This window comes from Oxyura jamaicensis, chromosome 13, assembly GCF_011077185.1.
Source record: "Oxyura jamaicensis isolate SHBP4307 breed ruddy duck chromosome 13, BPBGC_Ojam_1.0, whole genome shotgun sequence".
In the NCBI taxonomy this organism is placed as follows: domain Eukaryota; kingdom Metazoa; phylum Chordata; class Aves; order Anseriformes; family Anatidae; genus Oxyura; species Oxyura jamaicensis.
Genome location: NC_048905.1, coordinates 15,159,690 through 15,184,348, shown reverse-complemented (window position 1 = coordinate 15,184,348; position 24,659 = coordinate 15,159,690). Strand labels below are relative to the sequence as shown.

Below are 24,659 nucleotides of genomic sequence, written 5' to 3'. Positions count from 1 at the left end.
AGACAAAAGATAGAGAATGTTTTCAATATTGTTTCACAGGATGAGGCTATTAACAAAGCTAAATTGTAGTCATTGAGGTGCTTTTCATTTTCCTCCTTTGTCACTTTAACTTGTCTTGAGGCTGGAATTAGTTCTACCCCTAAATTTAAAGCTCAAGTTCTCAAGAAAAAGGCAATCGCTAAGACTGTAGAATTTATTTCTGAGTGGACCAATACTATTGACCCTGTGAAACAAACTTACTGTAACACTTCAGTTTTAATATTGGGCTAAGGTAGAAGTAGAAATGATACTTGCAGAGAAATAATGGAAAGAGCAACTGTTCTGGAAGGGAATCACTGGCTAGGATGAATGTCTGGAATGCACTGTACTGCTTACCAAATCTCAGTTAATAATTGAGCAATAGTATAGGGATTGTTAACTTCCTCAGGGGTGTGAAATACTAGCTCCTGTAATTCCTGTTTCCATTGTCTTTATTTTGATTGTCTTTACCCCATTACATTCACCAGTACTTACCAGGCAAAGAAGAGGATCACCATGACCTTTCATGAGGCTTTTACGTACTTCCCCTGTGGCTGGGAATAGACTTGCAACATCTCGAGTCACAAATAAGTGGCATTATTTTATCTTTCAGTACCATTCAGAGTGTAGTTATGATAAACGGTGAAGCTAAAGCTGAGGATAGAGAGAGGTGTTCTTTAATATATTGCTAGTGATAGCACATGAGAATGAGATGTACCTCCCATGAAATAGTTCTTACACTTCCTTTTAATATCCTATTTACCAGCATCCCCACATTTTAAACATAAAATGAATATATTTTACCCTGAAAAAATAATGGTATCTCCAAACCTTTACTCATGTTTGAGCGTATCATAAAGTGTACTGTACCTCCTGGTTAAGATTCAGTGCGTAAATAACCTCTTGCAAGACTTCTTGATCCAGACTGTAGTCAAGAACCTGTCCTTGTTTTTGTGGGCAACTATGACAGAAACACAAATGGAAGATCACAAGAATCGTATAAATGGTTATTACTTACCTTGGCTGCCTTACAAATGATTTTTCTCTAAGAGTCACAAATAAAATTAGTCAATGGGATTGTCTGTGGAAATTATATCATTACAAAGCAAAAGCAACACCAGGATTATTTATAAATTTCAAGCAGAATATCTAAAGATATAAAACTGAACTCTGCAGAAAGTACAAAATAATTCATTTCATTTGCAGAGGTTTTTACTGGGGATTGTGGATGCACTGCTTTGGAGGGGAAAAAGCTGCTTATTAAATACGAATTAGATTAGACAAAGTGCTAAAAGCCTCCTGTAGATCAAGGCTTCAACTTGTTAATGGACTCTTCCCTTTTAACTTCAAATTCTCAAGTTATTTCAGGAATATCTTGTCTTTTGCACAAATGAACACTACTTGCTAGAAATTCCAATTTTAGTCTGTTTACCATTTTCAAGAGAGGTATGTCAAAGAGGCACCTGCTACCCAGGGGGTTAAATGCTGTAAGATTAAAAGATTGAAGACATTTACAGATCATATGCAGCCAACTTAAATTGCAGGGAGACTGCAAAGCAAAGCTGTTTCAGCTGATGCTCTGCCCTAGGTGGGAATATGGCATGCTTGTGCAGCATACCAAACCTGTGACCATAGGATGCAGATCATGCCTGAAATCTGCTGAAGTTGGTATCAAACGCCTTGCAGTTCAAATGAGCAAATAAAAAGTAGAAAGCAGCTAGCAAAAGCCTCTAATCAAAATGGAAGAGGAATGCTAGCCTTTACAGAGACTTCTCTATTTTCAAAACTGAAATCTGTCATCATGGAGCCTATATAGGAGGGTTAGTGTTGGAAGTATGTTTTATTGCTTAAATATATCTTGCACAGGCAACACTGAGCAAAGAAAACCCTTTTGACTTATGTAACTCTTTGATGGGATGCCATAAGGTCTTTCACTTTAAGCCAGTAAATTCCAGAGCAGTAATTTAAAGACTACACTTATCCTTAAATCTGAAAGCATGTTCTAAATCTTGCATTTAGTTTGACCGATTATCTGGTATACCTGATCCTGTAGTGCCAAACCGAGCTGCATCACCTGTAGACTATCTGACAACTTTTGCTTACCATGAAGCAGCTTGCCTAGAGGAAGGTGCTGGGAGGCAAAGAATGTGGTCAGCCCAAAGCTGAGTATGGGCCAATTGGAAAATAGGGTGAAGGTTTGTGCTCCTCTAGGAGGCATCGTTGTGTGTGGTGTCAGGGGATATGTCAACACTAATATTTGCACACAGCGTGCATTCAGTTGAAAGTTGTTTTTTTTTTTTTGCCTGCAGCATAAATTGCCAATTCCATAAACTTCCATAGCCACTCCTGTCAGACACTGGGATTGCTATTTAGCCTGTGTGAGAGGTATTTACAGGTGAAAGTGATTTTCTACTGTGATAATGAATTTGGCATTATAATCTAAATCACTGCTAACTTCTATTTGTTGATTCCGTATATTTTATTAGAAAAGTCTTCACACCTAAATAACTGGAAAGTAGTAGGAGGTCATTTTGCACAGCACTCAGACTAATCTAGGACTAAAGAACAGTGATTGCATTTGTTAGATAAATCAAATAAAAAGAATCATTCACTTATCTCCTCATGGCCACCTTGCAGGTTGAAGCAACAGAATACTTGGATGATGGTTGGCAATAGTTTCGTGGTAGTTCAGCCCTAAATCTTTTTCATTCATTGTGGTGTTCCATTAGCTTAAACTACAGCCCTTCTTTTCCATTAGTAGACAGTTATTGAAATGTTGCTTTTCTTCTCCTTATGCTAGAACTTGAAAATGGAAATAATGACAAATTTTAAATCAGAAGCCTTTTTAATATATTTCTTTTTGATGCGCTCATAAATTTTTAATTTCACCAGTGGAATAAGGAGACCCCACAGTCTAAGCAAACTTTTGAATGAGTCTGGCAATTTCCAAATAATTGTCTGCAGCATTATATATATTATATATAATATTAATATAATGTTAAATTATTATATTATTACATATGTTTAATATATTAATAATACATATATAGATAATATATAAACTTATGTAGAAACAGCTTAGGAAAAAAGGGTTCTTCATTATCACTGCTTATCTCTCTACATTGACAGGAGTCAAAGTCCATCAGTGTCTGAAACTTTATCATCTAATTCTTGTTCAGAGAAAACTAGGAAGCTTTACTCTAGTATCAAATCATACAGCTTGCAAGTAAATTGAGTGACCAACTTAAAGATACCTTTAGAAGAGAATCTGAGATGTGAGCTGACACTAAAACTCCAGTATCTCCTTCCCTTGGGCAAAAACTCTCAAGACTCTCAAGTATACACTGTGCTTTCAGGGTGGCAGATGACTCTGTGGAATTTATTGCTTTGTTAATATGCTCAAGACATCATCTTTCACTTCTGTGAGAGCTGAGGGCACTGTCTGGGTTTTTCTGCTTGTTGTTCATCCCTGGCTCCCTCGTTTTACCCCTTTGGCTGTGTTCTGGAGGAGACTCTTTTGCCACCTCCCAAAATCTGGTATTCTCCAGGCCTCTAATTTCTTCCTTATTGACAGTAATTTTCTTCCTTCTGGTCAGCTGTCAGGATACTGTTGATAGAAATTTAATTAGCTAGTCCTTTGACTTAAACTGCATCCAGGAAGAACCTGTGAAGTTTTTCTCTTCGGCGACTGTAGTTTCTTCTTTTCATCAATGCTTCTGGGAAGGTGGAGAGATTTTTTTAATTATTATTATTCCTTCTCTAATTATCTGATCCCCTTGTTTTTGTGCTGTCTTTACCACATTATCTTCTGTCTCCCTAGATGGAGCTTTCTGCACTGTCCCTGCCTCTTCAGACCTGTACTAAGCAAACATTAACTTTCTTTAGTGCTAACTTCCCAAATTCAGAAAATCGCCACCACCTCCACCCTGCCTGTTTTCATCTTACCTCAAGAGGCAAGATGCCCTGTTATGACATCAATGCATTTTATAATATAGGTTTTGATATTTAATACAAATGCCTCTTTGTTACCTAGCATCATCTTTGTTTTGGGAGTGGGGAGGAGGCAGTGGGATGAGCGGAGCAGTCATGCATCATTACACACAGAATATGCTGTGGATATAAAAAGCAGCAATGTATGCAGGGAAAGCATTTTCTCTAGCGTATCCAGGAGGCTAGGAAGGAAAGCCAGTTGTATAATTCATGTTAGGTGCCCTTGCTGCTGATCATGAATTTAGACTTGATCTCGGCAAATCAGTCACACAGAGAGAGTGACAAGGAAATGTAGCACTGGTGACAGCTTGTATTGTGAATATTTCTAAGGTCTTGGCTAGGGCACAGTGGTGGCCCAAAGTACAGGCTGAAGGTCTCACCAGGTAGGTAGTCTTGTCAGGGGCAACTGTGACAATCTGACCTTTCTTAAATTATTATTTTATTTTTTTGCCATGGAGAGTTGTGCAAATCCATCAGGTTTTCTCATTCTCGAACCATCAGCCTATGCGCTGGGCTTGGGGGATAGGTTTTTTTCAGCAATCCTGTGCACGAGGCTGTGGTTGACTTCTGCATGCTGCTGGCATCCGTCTGTGTTGCTCTGACAGCAAAGCTCACCCACCTCTTCTCACTTCATTTTTAAACAGAATGAGCCAGATCATGTCCCCTCGAGCATCCTGATGAAGGAAACCCTTCCTGTTGGAATGAGAGAAGTGAGAGACCAGGAGAATGCTTAAGGGCAGGCACTCTTTGTCCATCTGGCTGGTGAGGCTGGGGTCAGAACAAGGAGCTAATGTCTTTACTGAGGGACTGAGGCTGGGACTCACTGAGCTTTTAACTGTCCTCCTATGGAAAGGAGGGCAGACACCCCAGCCGTGCTATCTGAGCAATGGCCAACTATGCACGGGGTTTCAGTCATAAAAGCAGGACTTGGACAAAGATGCCTCATTTGCTTGCATTTCAAAGGTGACATCCTCTGGACAATTCAGGTACTGTGGTGGAAGCCACAGACATCCCTTTTTCTACTGCAAGGAATGGTTTCAAGGCTTAATGCTGAAGTGTTCCATAAACTGTTCCTAAAGAAGCACTCATCTCTGACTTTTAATTTGGTGAAGCTTCAAAAGTAATTTACAGTATTAATATTATAGTCTGCAGGAAGGGTGATGTACTGCCAGTTAGAAGGGTAATTTCTGAGGTCCTCTGAGGACACCCAGGAATGTCTGAGACCTGTGAGAGGGAAAAGAGAGGCTTTGTCTGCAGCATTGCAGCTGAGTGAACTGCTGCGACCAGCTCCGAGCTCAGCCATTTGGAACAAATGTAACGTTCACGTAAATGGGAAGTAAGTGCACATACCAATGAGTGGATAACTAGCTGGTAAACAAAATGCACAGTGTAGACATGAAAGCTTTGCTGTGCTGTAATTCTGTGAAGTAGCTTTTTTCCAAGGGAGTAATGGAGAAGGAAAAAAAAAAAAAAAGTCACTTGCTGATAAAACAGTTTGAATATCAGTGGTATACAACCAGTTATTTAATACTATTTGGAGGAGAAAAGTTTTATTGTCTGGGTAAACCTTTTGATTCTTGAACTAGCACATTTTAGGAAGAAATCTCAGCCTAATGTGCTGAATCTGCTTTGAAAGCGTAAATGGATTTTCCAAACATTCTTCATGGACTCTTGAAGCATGCAAATAGGACTTCCAAACTGCACTTTTATCTAAGGCTTCCACAGGGGTAAATGTTTGCAGGAATGTTCTTGTATTCCATTTTGCTCAGTCCCATAACATTGCATAGAAGCTAGAATTGGTGGCATTTTCCAGTTCAAAGGGTCTGTTAATATTTATGAGGTCACTGTGTGTCTCATTGCAGGAAAACATTTTTAACCTTTGGAGTCTTGGAGTTCTTTGGGAGATCACATTTAAGGTTTACTAATAAGTTCCAGAAATTCTTGATGATTATTAGAAAATAATGTATATGTCACAAACCTTATATACACAATGGCCTTCTGGAGGCAGAGAATATATTAATCCCAAGAACTGGTAATTCTGCTGCTGTGTTACTGTCCAGACTGTGTAACAGCTCCTGCATTTTTACTCCCTTGATTTTCTTAATGTAAACTTTTTGGGTTTTAAGTTAGCCTGTTAGATGGAGAAAAAAAGAACTCTGTTGTGTTTTTATAGAACTTGTTGCTTATAGGTTTCAATTTGCTTCCAATTATTCCTTTTGCTAAGAGATGCTGGTTTTATTTTTCTAGATTAGATCTAGTACTGCTCTTTTTCAACACAAGGGTAAGTCAATAAAAGGAGTCTGCATCTCTAGGTATAAGTATGAGATTTGTTAAGTACCAGTTTTGTAATCTGAACTGGCAATATCCTGAAGAAGGACTGCTTTGTTGGTTGTTTTATGGTTATAAGCAAGCAGTGGGTTCTGACAGGTAGTTTGTGTGCATCTGACTTGTAGTCCGTGAGCTACCTTGCATGGCCAAGAAAGGCATGTAAGAAAAGCAAAACTATTATCAGGAGGCTTAAAGTCATGATACAATGGACTGAACTTCTAGGAGCCAGTAAACAAAAAATGTCAGAATGCCCCTGTATTAGAATGTATGTTCAATACTCTAATGTGAGTAATTGGATCTCTGGATTTAAAATATCTTTGTATAACCCATTATGTCATGTGCTGGTATAGAGCATTTGATGTTTCTTGCTGTAGAATACGGCTTCACTTCTGCAGTAGTATGCATTTATACTCATAAATGCATAGGAATTTGACTCCTTTGTAGATGAAAGGAACCATATAAATGCTAATTTAATTGCATAATTGTCTTACTGAATATTTTTCAAAATATAGTTAATATGATAACTGTAGTACATCAATACCAGTCAATTGAACTGCTTTGGAATCTTTCTGAGGACTAACAAATGCTTTAACTGCCTGGTGTTTATGCAAGATTTGCATGAGGAATATCTGAATATAAAGGTTCCTGCATTGCATTACCTTGTGTTGAGCCAAGATTTCAACAACAACTCACTAGAAATGCCCTCAAGGTAGTAGATGTTCTTAAGAAATTCAGTGTCTTCACCTATGGGAAGTATGACAGTACGGGAAGTGTATGTTAATTGTAAGAGGCTTTTATTTAGGAGGTCAGCATTGCTGTAGAATACCATATTAGAACAGAAAAAGTGGTCCAGTTTTGAGAGAGATTCTTGAGAGCCTTTTGATTTCTCCAGGATTCGTGACCTTTTCTTCTGCTCCCTTAAGGACAGACACTCAAGCAATTCAGGTGGTCTTGGTGCTGAACTCACTGAAGTAGTAAAGCCCAAATCCAGCCTGTTTTAAACTGGATTTTTTTATTTTTTTTATTTATTTATTTTTTGTCAGGCACTTCATTAAACCAGAGGTGGTTGGTGTTTCTTCTGGTGTTTGTTTTTCCAGATAAGTGTTTGTCATTTCCATGTCATATTTCTCAAAGAACATGGTGACAAGATGTGTTTAATGCAACCCTGACAGAAAGTTTAATGAGAACTCAGAAGAACACAGGGGAGGGAAACAATATGCATTACTCCAGGTGAAAACTATGAGAGATCAGAATAAGTTGTAATTCAGCTTTTTCTTAAATTGAGGTATTTATTTTGTTCTACAGTTAATGTAATTAAAAATTGAAGCTCTTTGGAGAAATTCCACACTTCAGTATTATTCACTGCTGTCTTTCAATTCATACTGCCGTAGGAATTAGAAGGCAGGTCCATCCTGGACTGAATTATGTCACTAAAATATGTTTGAGCTAAATCTATCCCATGTACTCTGAAGGTAAAAGGATTCACAGATTTGCCTGATTCTGACTCTGTAGGATCACGGTATTACAGCTGAGAAAGGAGAAAATTACTCAGAGTGAGAAGGGGCCAAAGGCATGTGGCTTCCTTGCATTTACCCATGGTATCTGCAGACACCTGAATATGAAAAAATGCAGGAAAATTCCAAAGGCTTCCCAGGCCTCTCTGTAAAGCTGAAAGAATTTTCATTGAAAGAGAACATCAAAACATAGGACAACCAAGTCCGAGTCATTTTCTGTTCTTGAACTTTGCGGCTGGTTGATGATTTGCCCTATGCAATGAATGTTTTTGCATTGCACAAGAAAGCTCTTTAGAAGAAGTCAGCAATAAATAAGTATTGCAAATACAGTATTTTTTTTTTTCTTTTGGGGAAAGCTAACAATTTTGATGATGGTAATCATGGGGATCCTTTTCTAACTTGATTAGAATCACAGTTTTGACTGTCAAATCAAATCGGCATGTGATGGTTGGAGCTTAAAAACCCATCAATTAGCTTCTCTCTTCTGTCTGTGGTGGCAGTTACCTGTGCCCTAGGCATGACCTGATTGCTTCTGTTATTCAGCTTGCCTGTTTTATGGATAAATGAATCATTCTTAAACTCCTCCTTTCTACAGGAAAGTCAAAATAGGAAAAAAAAAAATATTTTATTTGCATTATAAATCATCTATTGAAGTTCAATTCTTGAATGTTGTCCTCTTGACAGGAGGAGGAAACAAGAATATCTTGGGTTATTTAAGTTCACTCGTAACTAATTATGTTCACTCGCAAGCTTAAATAAAAACATCGTTTGCATTTAGTTACCTTTTTCCAAGCTCCATGCCTTCATTTAGTTAAAATGTAAAATTCCTTGTTCTGGTATCCAGGTGATTTGATACAGGTGCTGTTAGACAAGGGGATTAGCTGCTTTTGGGTAACTGGTTTACAAGGCATTGTACTCCAGGATCTTTTCCTTTTACGTGTGGGCAGAGGACGCGCTTAATGCTTCCTTAAAAGTTGTAATCATAAATCCGGTGAACTTCCTGAGAAGTGTCAGCCTCTTAGCACTGAAAAATAGATATTTTTTTCATTTCACAATTCATATTTTGAGCTTTTACCAGCAAACAGTCTGAGACATTTAAAACATCAAAGGAGGTGTTTCTTGGCTTGGGCACATCTTTAATTTAAAGCAGATTTATTAAAGGCCAAATAGGATAATGCTGCAAAAGGATTAGCTGTGGTTACTTGATTTCTGAGAAAACAAACTCATTCTGCTTTCTTTGTATAGGTGCCTTTCAAAGTGAGTCTATTCACTGAACATTGCACTTGGCCTGGGGTTGGCTTTTTTATTTTTATTTTCGTTGTTGTTTCTATTGTCATCTTTAGAAATCAGAAACACTGCTAAAAGCTTTAACTTCAAAACTCAAGCCAGTTTACTCCTCATTGGTTGCTATGCTCCAAGATGCATTCCCTAAGCTTCTTTGCTAGTAACTGCCAAATGTTTTGTTTCAGTGCTTTTTAGCATTTGTGCTTTCAGTTTGGCTTATGTTTTGATTTTATTCTTCACAAAATAAAAATTCTGAGAAGTCAATTAAAAAATAGATTGGCATTCTTAGGACTTAGATTTTGTTGCTATTTTGAAAGCAGCCAGGGAAGCAGTCCTGCAGAATGCTGTTTACTTTGTATTAGTACTTAAGGTTCAGGTTTGCTTCATTTATAAAACAGACAAATTCTCAGATCTGAAACTTTAATTAATACTATACATTTCACACATCAGTAACAAGGAATGTGTATTGCTAGGACCACATCACAATTGCTGCAACCTGAGCAAGTCTACTGTGAACTAGTTAATCTGATAGATTTATTATGAAAGGAATGTAATAACTCCTCCGGTGAAGGGGGTTGGTTTTCTGGAATTTATCCATGATGTTATTTGGGAGCAGAAAAACCCAGACTGACCTTCACTTTTCACATGCGAAGGCAGTGGTTGGTTAGAAAATGATGGCGCACTTTTTGAAAACCAAGCAGGCATGCTGTAAAGGCTCATGTTTTCACTTTTACAGAGGCACTTCAGGACTTCATCGTATGTTTGGCATGTGTCTGATAATGCAGGTAAACTACTGAGTTTGATATAGCAGTACACGCTTTAGCTGCTTGCTGCACTGCCGAGTTGTCAAACAAGTCAGGGTGGTCCTTATATATATATATCCTTCCCCCCACACACACACCATTTTTTTTTTACTCATTCTAGAAACAATAATACATTGAGTTTAAAGACATTGTTGATAGCTGAGGATATATGAGCTCAGAAGTACAGCACCTAGGCTGGTCCTTGGTGTCTTCTCTTGGGCTCTCCTAGAAGCTCCCCAGACCCTTACCCATGTGGGCTCTGAGAATATTCCAGAAACTTCCTCCTTCTAACCGAGGATTTTATGACGTGGGCCCTGGAAAGCGTGAAGCTGTCTGAATATTAAAAGCTGGTTTGTGTTACTCTGTTATTTGTGGCAAAGTTACCAGGTAAGGAGTGGACAGTGGAGAAGTTCAATAGGCTAATTATTCACCATTGTTCCAAGAGGCAAAGCAGGTATTGTAGCAACTCTTCAGCTTACGTTTGTACAAATACGTACTTCAGAAAGGGTTAAAACATGCTTCTGAACTACTCTCAGCCTGTACACTCCTACCAGGGATCTCATCCCTAATTACACTGTCAGATGCATCAGATGCCTTAAAGTAGTTGTAAATACAGTACTAAATACAGTTCTCTAACCTAATGCCAATACCTAATTCCTTGCTTTAAGCTTCTTATGTGCTAAAGAAGACATACGACTCTGCAATTAGTGATTGATGAGGGGAGTTGGCTGTAAGAATTCTGAGTTACTGAGATATTGCCATCATTACTAATTGAGTAAAAGCCTTAAGGGAACATGTTTTTTGCGCAGGTATGGACAGATGGATATGAGAGTGACTGAGTAGATGAAGCATCGCCTCATCTGAAATCTGGATTGATAGAGTTGCACAGCATAACTAAGCTGTTCTGTTTAAAATGTCATTGCGTGGGTGGGGAAACCCTGTGCTTGGGGTTCGGAATATCTTGTGTTGCCTTCCCTCTGCCGTACATAGGCAGTTGTTTAGCTGGTAACTGGACTATCTGTATGTGCACAGAGCCACAGATCGTTACCCCTTGATTATGTTCATGTTATCTGATGTCATCTCCATGAGAGAAATCAAATTGCCTTTAGTAATTTGAAGCGAGTAAAAATGACAAATCATCGTTCTCATGCGATCAGTAAATGGCTACAGAATGAGAATGCATCTCAATTACATGGCAAGTACATTTCAAGCAGCATCGATTGTTCCAAATCTCCAATTGTTTTCCTGTGATTGTCTTTGTTTAAACTATGATGGCTTTGGTCTATTAAAAAAAAAAAAAAAAAAAGGAAAGAAAAAAAAAAAGTACCTTCCTTCCACTTTGAATAACAGTATTGGCCGTGAACTCCCAACCCATAATTATGAAGTTAGAATAGAGAACGAGTTCATAGAGACAAAAGCAATATAAGATATAGAGATAAAGAAAAATGCAGTAGGAAAGTGAGTTTAAAGTCCGTGCTTTGGGATGTGGCAGACTGCTGTACTGGAAAGCAAAAACCCCCATGTGTAGTTAATGAATGGTCATCATTAGTGAGCTATCATGCAACAGGAAATGCTTTTGTATGTGAATATAGAATATGAAATATTAGATGCATTTGTTAAAATAAGCTGACTGTGCTGCCTATGTTTGCATTTAGATTCTGATCCTGGAAATCTTCCTGACTAGAGAATTAGCATCTCGAAAGTCAGTTCGCAGCAGTAATTACCAGGTGTAACAAATGATTTTGCCATGCAGCAAAAGAGATCCTGCATAGATCCCTGCAGAGATCCCTGAGTCAGTGCCAACCTGCAGCAGCGAGCCCTTGTGCTGGAGAAAGCTCGGATGCAGAGCTGCGTCTTGGGGATGAATGTCTTTGCATCATCTCCTCAGCATTTCAGTTCCTGTGGTCTTGCTCAAGGAACCAGCTTGCACAACTCAGAGGGTGGGCATGATGTGGGTACTTGGAAATGATCTGAAGAGACACCAGAAGTCCAGGTTTCAGTCTAAGGATGTGGCTTTGTTGGGGGAAGGGGAAAAAAAAGTGCATGCCTACCTTGCAATAGCCATTGCATGATAACTAGCAGGAGGTAGAATGAGAGGAGAGCCTGGGTAGTTTGCAGGTTTAACCCAGGCTGGTACTTTGTGTTAAGTCTTGAGGAAATGGGTGTCTTTAATTTGACTTGGCCATTCTTTATGACAAAAAATGCTTCATCTGCTTTGTCATCATCTCTTCATCTGCCTCTTAATTTGTGCTAGCCTCTTCAGCCAATGAGGGAAAAGTCAAAAATCATCATTGCACAAATATTTCCACTTAAGAAGGGACTCTTCTGCTTCAAGTCCCAGTGCTGCTTGTCCCCGCTGCTCCAATAGGAACCTGAATTTCTTTCAGGATCTTAAGCCACTGAAACCTTCCCCTCCTTGACCTACGTGATTCCAGAACCTGACATCTAAATTTCTTATAAAAATGAAGTTAATTCCTGTATGACAGGATAGATTTTGGTGCCTACAACTACTTTGTTGTTTGTTCACAAAATGGCAACCATTTCAGTTCATTGTTGCATTACTTTAATAAACGGTCCCTTGAACATTCTCTGTGTCCTGTATCCAGTGCTGTGCCCTTATATGCCACATCATCTAGCTGATGCAATTAACTGCATTTTAAAAAATCCTGCTTCATATTGAGCTGGCTATTTCTCAGGGCAATTTGTTTGATACAAAACAGTTTTGTCCTTCAGCAGTCTGTCCAGAAGCCCCCATATTAGCTGATTGTATTCTGTCTGTAAGGGAAGTTTCTGGTAGTACATAATTTCCTTGATTTACAGCCCTGCGACTCAAACATTGGAACAATTCAACATGCCTATGAGCGGTCACCATATGAAGTCTTCAGACATCGGTTTGGGAAATGTCTCTTCTGAATCCGTAGTTTCTTCTTCTTTTGATAGTTTTAATAGAGTGACACTTAAATGCAAAGCTTTTGCCTACTGTGAGTCCAATTACAAATATGAAAGATCAACCAAGCAGTCCTTTAGGAACCCATTAATGGCAGAAAGTTTAAGAATAGAGCTCATTTGGACTCTGCTCGGGTGTCCTCTGCAGCTGAAGGTCCTCTGTACAATCAGAGGCTCTTTTAAAGATCTCTTGTGCAATAATTCCAGGAGTTGGACTTGATGATCGTCATGGGTCCCTTCCAACGCAGGATATTTTATGATTCTAATTTGAAGACAAGGAAGAGGCATGAACTCATCTCGGGAGCAGAGCTGACCCTCTGCTGACCTACTCGCACAGGCACTCAGGCTCTTCGATTTCTAAATCAATTCTGATTTTAATTGGTGAAAACAAGGAAGGGCCTTCTGCTCTTCTGTTGATTCAAGTTGAAACTGGTTCTAGTTATAGTACAAGGCCAGAAAATATGAAATTAATACCACACAGAGTTGTGAAATTAATACCACACAGAATTGCACGAGAGCTGCCTTTTGCAATTCAACTCTTTTCTGAAGCCTTGGAAGGGAAAATATTTGTCTCTTTCTGGAAGATGAATCTTCTGTCTTTCCAGTTGCTCAGGAGTTGGTGGTCAGCTGTTTACACCAATGCTGTAAAATCCCATACTTTACCAATCCCATCTGACTGGGGCTTGATAAAAATTAGCTGACTTTAAATGTTACATTTTATAATCTTAAAAATGACAAGCATGATTTTAGGGACGTGAACCATGTGCTTAGGGCACCTGCAGCTGGCAGTATTAATAATGTGACCTCCTGACTTGGAGTGATATTTCAAGATTGCCCAGGTCTTGCACTAACCACTCTGCTCTGTGGTTAATTCTACCCTGAGGGCAAAGTCCTGCAGCTCTCCCTCATTAGAGCTGCAGGACTGCAGAGGACAGAGCTGTGGAGTTTGGAGCAATTTGTGGTCCTTGGAGCTTTGCTGCATGAGACCTTTTGGCATTCCTGCATTCAGCTGCGTAAATCTGTTCATCCCGTTTAATATCGCTGCCTTGGAACCTCAGTCTCTTTCTTCTTGACCCCACACCTGGAGACTGTTCTCCTTTTCTAGCAGGTTATGAACCACTAGCCTAGCAGCTAAGCATGCAGTGAAAGACTTCCTCAAATATTTGCTGTTTACCTGAGATATAATAAGGTCCTTCAAGTCATTTCTCACAGAAATGGTGATTTCTGAGCCAATCAGCCATAACATCTGCTTCAAAGTTTACAGATAGCACACATTTTTAAAATGGCTCCGTATGTATTTACACAATAGATTGTTTGTGTTAATTAGACTTTATTCCACCACCAGCATGCATGTTTAACTCTCATTAATAGCAGCAGCAGCTATGTATTCTCATAAGGAGAACAGAGATCCTAATTAAAACTCTATTTTTTAAGATATCTTTGTAGAGCTTTTATTGCAAAGGCAAACTGCTGTATATTAGCCTGGTTTCTATTCTAACAGAAAACCTTTTTTCCAGCCTCCCCTTTATTTTTATTGCAGTAACACCAGTCAGTGGAGCAGGGCACAACACCCTGCAGTAGGCAGCTTATCCTTTGAACAGAAGGAGCAGCGAGTGTGTGTGCCCAGAGAAATGAGATGTCTACGCCAGGAATGCAGCCCTGCCCCGGAATAGCCACTTTAGTCATTATAAAGCCTATCAATGCGAACAGTCCTGGGGACAGAGCTTGATCCATATTTTCAGTGCCTGCTCCAGAGCACAGAGCTCTGTTGCCCTCTCCCAGTGCAGCCCCAGGCAGCGGTGCCTGGGCAAGGCTCTGCCTTACAGGAGCAGCAGCACTCTGTGGTGGGGGGAGAAGTGCCAAGGTCTCAATTTCAAGCCTCACGTCAGGATTTCAGCATTAGTTTGCAAACATGAATGCACATGACTGCCTTTGCTGTCTTCCAGCCACCCGATCAAGGCAAGTTTCAGGTTTTACGGAGTCTAGAATTTTGCAGAATTCCCATTAAAACACTTTGTAATGGAAGTTTTTAGCAGGATGCAATGGCTGTCCATATGACGTTTCTTGTGAGCTGAAGAAAACATACTGAACTTGTTTTTTATTGTCCCAAGTTTTTTGTGTTTTTTTTTTTTTTTTTAAAAAAAAAAAGTCTCTTAGATTGAGGGTGTTCCAAATATAGCAATTTTTTTCCTCATGATGGAAACTAGAAGCAGAGGCTTATAAAGAAATTACTGATAAGAGTCCTAGCTAAGAAAGCAATGGCAAGCACTGCTCTAAAGCGTGTAAACTTCTCAAATGAGTGTCTGAATTCCAATGGATTCTAATTATCTGCTAAGACAGATAGGTAAGAGAGCTTACTGATATAAAGAAACTGTGTATTAAAAACATATATATGCTGTAATTTCAGGTAGTCTCAGCTTCTGCTGGTGGCAGGAACTGAGTAAAAGATAAGGTAGAAAATATGAGCTTTCCTTATTTGTATCTGAGGTTTAGAAGAGTTGTATTGTGTGCGAACAAAAGATGCACCATAAAACAAACGCTGCACTGAAATAATTCTCATTGGAAATGTAAGAAGCCGCAGAGCGCTACAGAAGACACAGTGCCTTCCAAGCAAGAGCACTGTTCAATAATTGAGTTTTAGAGCCACTGCTATTTGTAAAATGTAATATTTCAGTTTTTTAACATACATTTTAATTAGTATGCTATAAAGTTTAACCTCCTGTTCCAATCTTCAGCCTGTCTTTTGAGAAGGAGACTTAGCAGTAGTTTGTCTTCATTATGGATATTGTCTGCTGGTTCCTCCATGCTTCCAGCAAAGATAATATGCTTATCTCTCTTCTCTGCTTTTTGGTTCACATTTCAGTTAATGACAGAAACAATATAAGTTTGGAAGTTAACATCTCTTTTAGAGAGACTGCAACAACAACAACTGCAAGAAATCTGAAATTATAGGTTTTGTATTAAAACTTTTTGTGTTAAGACCAAATAAAATCAAGGTCTCAGAGCCTCCATTGTACTGAGCCTTGTTGCTGTCTTCTCATCCTCCCTGGTGTTAATTAGCAAGGATGTGAGATCAGCCAGGATGCTGAGCCTCAGCAAAGCACTCCAGTTGTCTCTCCTCTTCATGTCTCTACGACCAGTAGTGACTTCAGTCCAGTAACATATCCCAGGCTATCGTAGAAGCAGGAGTGACCCCAAAATTCTAGTTACATCTGCATTCCCAATGGAAAGTGCCCTCAGAACTAGAATCTGACTGTATTTGCCCTGTGTATACTGTAATTAAAATCATGATGAAGAAATACGCAGCCCTGTCATTGCTGAGATGTCAGTCTTCATCCCAGCATGTGTAATTAATGCATTAAATATCAGTGTGCACTAAGTCCATCTATGTTGTTGTGGGCATTTAGTGTTGCTGTGTTCCCGTCTGTCCTCCTCTGGCAGGGCGCTACCTGCTGCTCTCATCCTAGACCAGCCACATGCCTGCTGCCTGCTGGAAGGAGAAGTTTCCCGAGCTGCTGCCTTGCCCCAGAGGGAGTCCCAGCTCAGCAGAAGGGTGGGAAGGTGCACATCACTCAACGCTGTCTGAGACATGGCTCATCTGAGTGCTCTGCACCAGCACTCCTGATGGCCAGCAGCTGCCCATGTGCCTGAACACTGCTGTTTCACTCCCATTGCTGGCTTACTCAGTTGCATTTGAGGCAAATACTTGAGTTCTTTGTGTCATGAAGCAATGCTCTTCTAGGCATCGATGTGGTGCGACAGCTGTAGTATACTACCCACGTAGATACTCATTAGCCAAATATACACTCTCATGTAAAAGATCACTGCAGCTTATTTGGCATTATTACTTATGCGCAGGTTAGATCAAAACCTGGCTGCCAACACTCAAAAACCAGAATAAAGAGAGGCAGAGATATATTGTTTTATTACATCATAAAGAAATATCTAGATTCTCCTCTAACAGGGACTACGGACTGGAGACAGGCAAGAATAAAATAGCTGGGAATAAATTTTATGTAGCTATTTTCTTTTCCCTCAGATGTGAATGCTTATGCAAAACACATTGCTGTAGATTCACTGACAATAAAGAGGGAATCGTTATATGAGTAGTTGATTCTCAGGGGAACACTTTAGCCAAAACACTCTCTGCAATAATTTCCCACATCTTAGTTGAATAAATTAATTTATGAATTTTCCATGAATACGTTCAACCGTTTCTCCCCTCATATATTTTATTGATCTCCTTATACGTTTAGCAACAAATAACAGAGCTGCTTTTCCATTTGCAGTAAAATAGTTTATGTGGGCCTTGGGGTTCATAGTAAACAAATGCAGTTCAAACACCAGGGAGGTAGCAGTGAAACAAAGCTGGGCAGGCTCAGCAAAGATTCAAGGCATACCCATTCCTACCGCAAATCAGGCTGGACCATTGAAATGAGAGGGACTTGGAACTGTGGGACTGCTCCTAATGAGTCGCGTAGAATCACTGCAAGGTACTCCATGGCTTCTGCCTGCAAAGCTTGTAGTGTTCCTTTGGTATTAAAGACTGTAATATTTTGGATCACTTTTTAAAGTATATTGTCCTATACCTTGTGTCTTTTTATTTTCATGAGAAAAGTAGATGTGGGTGGCAAAGTAAAGCAGACATTTGTTTTTCAGACATGTAGTTTCCATGGTTTGGGGAAAGCCAACAGGTTCCTCCTAGACAGTCAATCCAGCAGCAGAGTAGTTCAAAAACTTCATTACAGCTCCAGAAGAGATTTTCCATGACCATTCTGCTTCCGAGTATCACTTATTTTGTCTTAGACGATGTCATTTAATCTAAAGTTGAACTCTTCATGTGGGTTATTCTTGCATGGCTTATTTCAGTGAGTAAGCACAGCATCATGTGAAAAAATTGACATCTCCATGTTTTTCTTTAGGAAAGGGAAAAATTACTACATAAAGTCATTAGGTGTTGGAATGTAACCACTTACTATACTAATTTAATTCTTAAAACCACGAAGTTCTTCCATCTTCCTTCCTCAACACCACCACACTGCCACCCCGGTTCTATTAATAAACAAACATCCCAAAAGGGTGGAAATTCAATGTGGTTAATTGCAAGCATAAATGTACTCAGGTCTGCACTATTCTGTTCTTCAAGCTCAGATCTCATTCTTGACATGCACTTTCAGATCATAGAGATTGCCTGTTCTAAGCAGATTCTTTTTTTGAGCTTTTTAGTTGTGATTTTTATAAATTATAAAGCAAGATAAGGAAAAACCTGCCTTGCTGTTTCCAAATATAAAGGTCTTTCTTTCTTAACTACATATGGTAATGGGCTTGAAATAGGCCTTACCATTTTAAAGGTGGTATTTGAAGTATAATTGCTAATGCTTAGATACATAATTTACATTTATTATGCATAATAAAACATGTAACTAATTAATGTTCTGTAAGAGATTAAATCATCAACTCCAGCTGCAGGAAGATTTATGGCTGTACTCTCAATACCTTATTGACTATCCGAATACACTGCAGAAAAAGAGTCATCATCTTCAGGACTGTGCACTCAATATTCTCCTTCCTCCTGGCCTCTGTTCTCTGATATGCTTTCTGTTGCGTTTGTGTTCTGTGCAAACAGCATAGATTAAGGAAATGTGCTTATAGAGCAGACAGATGACAAATAAGTACTTACATTCCTAGCAGTCTTGCAAGAAATAAGTAAAGTGCAAGTTAAGCTTGCACATGTTTGTGTCTGTCTATGCACTTTCTAAATTGCAAGGGCAGAACATCACACAGAGCATGCAACCACCAGGGTGCATTGATGTTCAGAATGTCTGGGAGATAATGTCAACAGAATAGGATGTAGGCACAGGATAATGGGCTCCTGCTGCTAGATTAAAGCCTGGGCAAAGATGAGCCCTTTCAACAAAAATAAACAGAGGCAAAGCCAAGGCATTTGCAGTATTTTCAAAGCAGGAGGCATTTATCTTGTAACAACATCCTGTTCTCTTCTCTTGGCTTCCACTGTACCAAAATAACAGAAGATGATGCTGTGATTTTGTTCGGTGGCTATTGCTGTAGGAGCTCTGGTTGCCCACTGCAGCTTCCCTGGGTAACACCAGAGCCTTATGGTATATGTCCTTTGGCCTTTAAAGAAGCTGCGTGCTTCAAAACACATTTTGTCATACTGTGTGAGCGTGCTGATCTAATTTTAAATTAAAAAGAATTAATCTGTCATAAACCTCAGATTTATCAAAGGGATTTTGCAGCCCAGCATTTCCAATTTCTCCTGGCAGGAGGCAGTCTCTGTAGGGAGGAGTGCCAACCTCAGTGCTGCAGGCACAACTCCCCCATCTATTAAAAGCCCTCAGACTCTGTTTTGGTAAAATCAGTGCTTGAAGAAGAAAAAAATGCGATTGAATTTAGTTCATTAAGTATCAAGCCAGAGAGAACGCCTTGCACATTTTTGTTCCTGCTTCTGTGTTCTGTTCTCTTTTACTCCATTTTATTAGTACATTAGTCCAGTTTCCAGCAATCATGCTGCTGGGCACAGCCTGGTGAAAATATCCTTGAGGCAGTAGCTGTAAAGACAGCTACACATGCACAAAGCTCTTAGAGGAAAGGCAGCTCTAAAACGTATGTAATGCAAACAGCAAAGGCTATGAATAGTCAGTATGCTATAAATCAAGGCTTTTTAACTGGCACATTTTTGCAATATTAATTCTCCGTAATCATCTCATTCGTCCAATACTGCACATGTCCTGCTGTCCTGAATGGCCTGAATGTGGTGATTGTCAAGAGGTGCTGTAAATCCCATCTGCCAAGGTTTTAGGAAAGGAAAGGAAACAGCAATAATCTGCAGATACAGGGAACTGTACTGCTCATAGTCAGTCTTCAGTCATTTTACAATTTTATTGTATTTTTGGAGTTGATTGCACGACAGCTAATTTTAGGGATGGTGCCATTAAGTTAGGGCAATTTATAGTCATTGTTTGGAGTCATTTAAAATTTCATCCTTGTTGAAAGAAGCAGACGTGTTGAAGGACCAGTCTCACCTGCAAGTGACTGAGTCTCTTAGCTGAGCATTTTCTTTGAAGAGATGTTTCATTTCAGTCCTACCTGTTGCAAGGACTGGAATCTTTTCGTGGATGTTGCTCAGACCTGGCCCACTGCTTTCAGTGGAAGTTGGGAGCTCCCAGGTCCTTGAAAGACCAAACTAAAAATTGGTGGTGATGCTAGCTGATATGCGGGTGATAAAAGGCACAATCCCTTGAAAGAGCTCACACCTGAAAAATGGTGTGCAGAGGAAACACGTGGGGTGCTGGAGGTTTGCATTTTCTTCCCAGCTTTGCCACCTGTCCTTCAGGTGACCTGGAAGAAGTTGTTTCAAGTTTCTTTGCTGCAGATTCCATACATTTAAGTAGAGAATAATAACATTTTATGACGCACATTTAGAAATGTCGTGCAAAACACTGCATAGGAAGTAGCTATTATTGCTGTTAACTGTGATAATAAAAACAATGGCATTTTCAATAGAGATTGAAGTTTTGCAATCTGTCCAATGCCGTTACTGCTAAATGCAATTTCTCATTTAATCCACAGCTGCTGCTTTTATATCTTGTCCTAATTCAAAACATACTCTTGCTTTTTTATGATTTCCAGTGCAAGTTGGAGTTTCACGCGTGCACTTCTGGCAAAACCATCACAGCTCGATGCGAAGGGCCCTGCCCCTGCCTTCCAGGACCTGAAAGCCCAAAACACAAGACAGAGAAGACTGGTGAGTTGAGCTCTTAATGCAGTTATAGCAGATGAACTAATTCCTGCTACGGTCTCCAAATAATAATAATAATAATAATACAGACATTTCTTAACTAGTAGATTTTACATGGAACATTTTTTGAAGAAAAGCTAAGGTACAACTAACACTTTTCCAAACATTGCAATGCTTTCAAACAGCTTCTGCAAAACTAACACCCACTTGACAGAGTCTCATAGAAAAATCTGAGTTCTGGCTCATGATTCTCATTTTTGTGTGAAAATATTTTGAATAAAAATGTTGAACCATTATAAAAGAAGGCAGAAAAATACTACTTGATAGTTCATCGCTTTGTATGTAAATTTAAGAACAAAAGAAAATTTTATCTGTAGCCTGCAAGTTACCCAAGAAGTCATTTAAGGTTACATGGGCATATGTTCACTCATATCTATTACAAGGACTCTATACTATCGTTGTTATCCTTATTGTTGTTAATGTTATCATTAGAAGTCAAATATACATTAAATAGGTCCATGTATCTGTATTTATATATGAAATCGTCTCAACAACAAGGACATTGCAAATGATTTTACATAAAACCAAAGGTTGGAGTCTCAGCCCAAACAGATATTTTCTCTGCCAGCTTTCCAGTGCATCCTGTATTTAGGTCTGTAAGCCTGGTGAGCTAATTCACCCCCCAGGTCTTTTTCAGGGGAATAAACTGCCTTGGAGTGACCTCATCCAAAGGGAATTAGTTCCTGCAAAAGAGATCAAGGGAAAGCACAAGTCGTGCGGCAGCAGGACAAGTGCCACAGCCAGGTTCTGTCTAAGAGCTGCCACCCTGTCATGGGGAAGGCCCTGTGGAAGGGAAAAAGTTGTTGCTTGTGGCTGTGGATTCTTGAAATGAGGGCTGGTGAGAGCACATGTGGCAAAGTGAGTACTGGTCTTGTAAAAAGTGTTGTCAAATCTCTCTCAGGAGGAGGGCTAACGGGGTTAGAGCAGGGACAGCTGCGGGGCTGCTGCCTGTGCCAGTAGCTCCAACTAACAAAGGGTTTGCTCTATCATGTCAGGTAACAAAACGTGTTTATTTGTCTCGTGTACAACACATGGAGTGCAAAAGATATGAAGCTTTGACAGTGATGTGTTTGACCCACCATGTGTTTGCTGTTACTCCTCCCCACTATGAACACATCTTGACAGTAGCAGAGAGAAACAAAAACCAAACAAGAAGTTCAAACATTTCCTCTGGTCAGTGCAGGCCTTTTTGTATCAGCTGAAAGTGCTGATGAACCTGATGGAGGTGGTCCACATTCCACAGCCTCCAGCACAGTATCCCTGGTTTTCACATTAGGCCTTTATCAGCTTTCTAGAGCAAGCAGCAATTTTCCAGCTTAGATTTTGAAAATTCAGATTTATTCCATTGTTTGCAAATCACGGACTTTTTTTTGCATAGCTATCAGACTTAGATGAAGTATTTAGATGGCAAGGTTCTGAAATCAATATATAACTGTAATATTGCTTTATGTGGCCTGAATCTTTTGGTTACAGAATACCCACTGATAAATTGCCTTATTCATATTTTCTCTTTCTTGCAGTCCGTCAAAAATATATACTTTTCTTCTCATAAGCTGCTCCCTGTATGCCCTCTTTCTTGCCCTTATCAGAAAGAGTATCAGATTAATAAATCTTCAGTGACATTTTAAGCTTACAATTTCATTCACACAAGAGAAAAAAGATTCTAATAACGCTTATCTTGATAAATGCAATTTGACAGGGTATACATATTCTGAAACCCAGGCTTTTGTTTTGCTTGACTCAAAACTTTAACTCCAGCCAACAAAGCATTAATTTAATAGATTGGGCGATCTGTGGAGCAACTTTCCTGAAGGCATTTTCAAGAGGCCACACTTGGGCTAACACTACTCATGCCATTGCCCTGGTGACAGCAACGAGGACAAGGATATTATTACATGCTTCAGTTCTGCTGTCTGCAGTGTGGCATGAAGAGAGTGCTCTGCCCCCTTGGAGGAGCACAGTCACCTGTGAAATGAGGGCAACTGTTGTCAGGTGTATATGAAAATATTCAAAAAAATACATTGGTAATCTCCTGTATCAGGAGCTACTTAGGAGTTCGATTACAGTGTCATAAGCAAGACACTTGTACAGGCATGGGAGTGACTGTGTGTGCATGCATATATGTGTTTATGTGAAAAAAATAATAGCTGTATAATCTTTTGCTCTATCACCGTCTGTTCCTTTCTGGGAATAGGTGCTGAAATCTCATGGTTGCCAGTAGTTGTCCTTTGATAGTCTGGTTTTTGGAGCACGGAGTCATGGCACCTGCAGATTTGACTGTTTCTGTCTGAGCGATATCCAGCTTCTCAGAGGCAGAAAGATTCTGTTCCTGGTGTAGATAGATATGGACTGAGTATCCATAGGATTCATAAATAATGACATCCTTTGCACTGAAGTTTATACAGTGCTTTTTGCAACAGTTTATCACTGTGTTTCATTTGGGGCAACAGGCTAAGGAGCTGCTTCTCTCATAAATTCACAGGAGCTCCAAAACCTCATAGCAACTTTACTGTCAGCAGTGCAGGATCCGTCACAGCATTTGGCTTTTCTTTTTAGACAGTGGCTTCACTCACCTGCAACCGATCAATTCAGAGATCTTCCCCACACATTCAGTAAGTGAAACAGCAGCAGCATCTGGCCTCATGTTTACAAATTCAGGGAGCAATTGTGAACCACGCTGCTAGGGGGCAAACCTCCATGGGCTTCATTAGAGAAATGTCCACAAAAGTCTTGGTCTTGAGCTTCTAATAATCAATAGCAAAGGGGCTTCCTAACTTGATTTATCTTAAATTTTCCTCTGGATCTTTGAACATGCCAATAACACCAATTAAGACTTCCTTTAACTTATTTCCTCCATCTCCTTTGTAGAGACGTTCTCTCTTCAGTTGGCCCACTGACTGTGATGGAGTCTCAAACTGAATATTTCTGAGCTTGTCAGGCTTTTAACAAAGAGCTCCTAGAAGTTTCTGTGAGAAACATGAGTTAATTCTAAATATTGGTGAAATTTTTAACCAGGTACAATTTTAGCAGTATCTGAAGAGGGATTTTGTCTCGTGTGTGTCTGCCCTTTACAGCCTGGATGCCAGACAACTTTCCTCAGGTATATAGGAGAATTCTAATTGCCACATTAAATAACGCACTGGAGTGGTGTCCACTGACCTCTCAGTCCGGAGCTTCTGATCAGCGCTTGGTCACTTGGTGTCATAGTGTTTTCAGTAGTTTCAACACCACATTGTTCTCTTTTCCTCGTATAGTACTCCAGTATCATTAGTATTGCTGGAGTGAGTATAAAACCCGGTAGATTGATTTCTTATATAAAAATTTCTATAAAAGAACAATGTCGACAGTTGGAACTCTGTTTCTACTCCTTATTTAGTTGCCAGGCTTGTGAAATCCATTCAAATACAGCATAATCTTAAGTAGAAAATGACAGAGAGCTAAACCTCATGCCTCATACAGACGTGTCAGTGGAAAAATACTAAGGAGAATTACAGTGCAAATGCTTCCAGCAAAATGGAAATGCAGCTCTTAGAGCTACTGCATAAACTTTTTTATGCCTATTATACAACAAGGTTAAATATATGTGCTTGTGAACTTCCAATCTGAAGGCAGTTCACATTAATCTTCACACATTCCTTCGATCATATTCAAATATTATTCCATAATAAATTACTTTCAGAAATTAAAAATGTAAAGGAACAGAGTACTGTAATTCTAAATGTCATGACCTTTTTTTATACGCTTGTGAATAAAATTGGCAGCAGCATCAAAGAAAAGCAATCTAAGTGTATGCGCTCAGAGGTAACAATTGAATGCAGTATCTGAGTCGTATTCCTTCCTCCTCCCTAGGCTCCTTCAAAAACATATCTGCTTTGAGGATGAAAATCAACACTAATAATCATGTTTAAAATTGGAATTCCTTTTATAATGGTAGCTGGTATTATGGAGATGTTAATA

General features: G+C 39.4%; 1 protein-coding gene across 2 annotated transcripts in view; it reads left to right on the top strand.

The window, feature by feature from the left end:
• The window catches only part of SPOCK1 (SPARC (osteonectin), cwcv and kazal like domains proteoglycan 1), a 281,971-nt gene that overhangs the window by 201,940 nt on the left and 55,372 nt on the right, over positions 1-24,659 (top strand). For both annotated transcript variants that reach the window (XM_035338420.1, XM_035338419.1), the window contains one exon: positions 20,534-20,648. In XM_035338420.1, the coding sequence (XP_035194311.1) occupies positions 20,534-20,648 (115 nt within the window). The remainder of the gene's footprint in view (positions 1-20,533; positions 20,649-24,659) is intronic.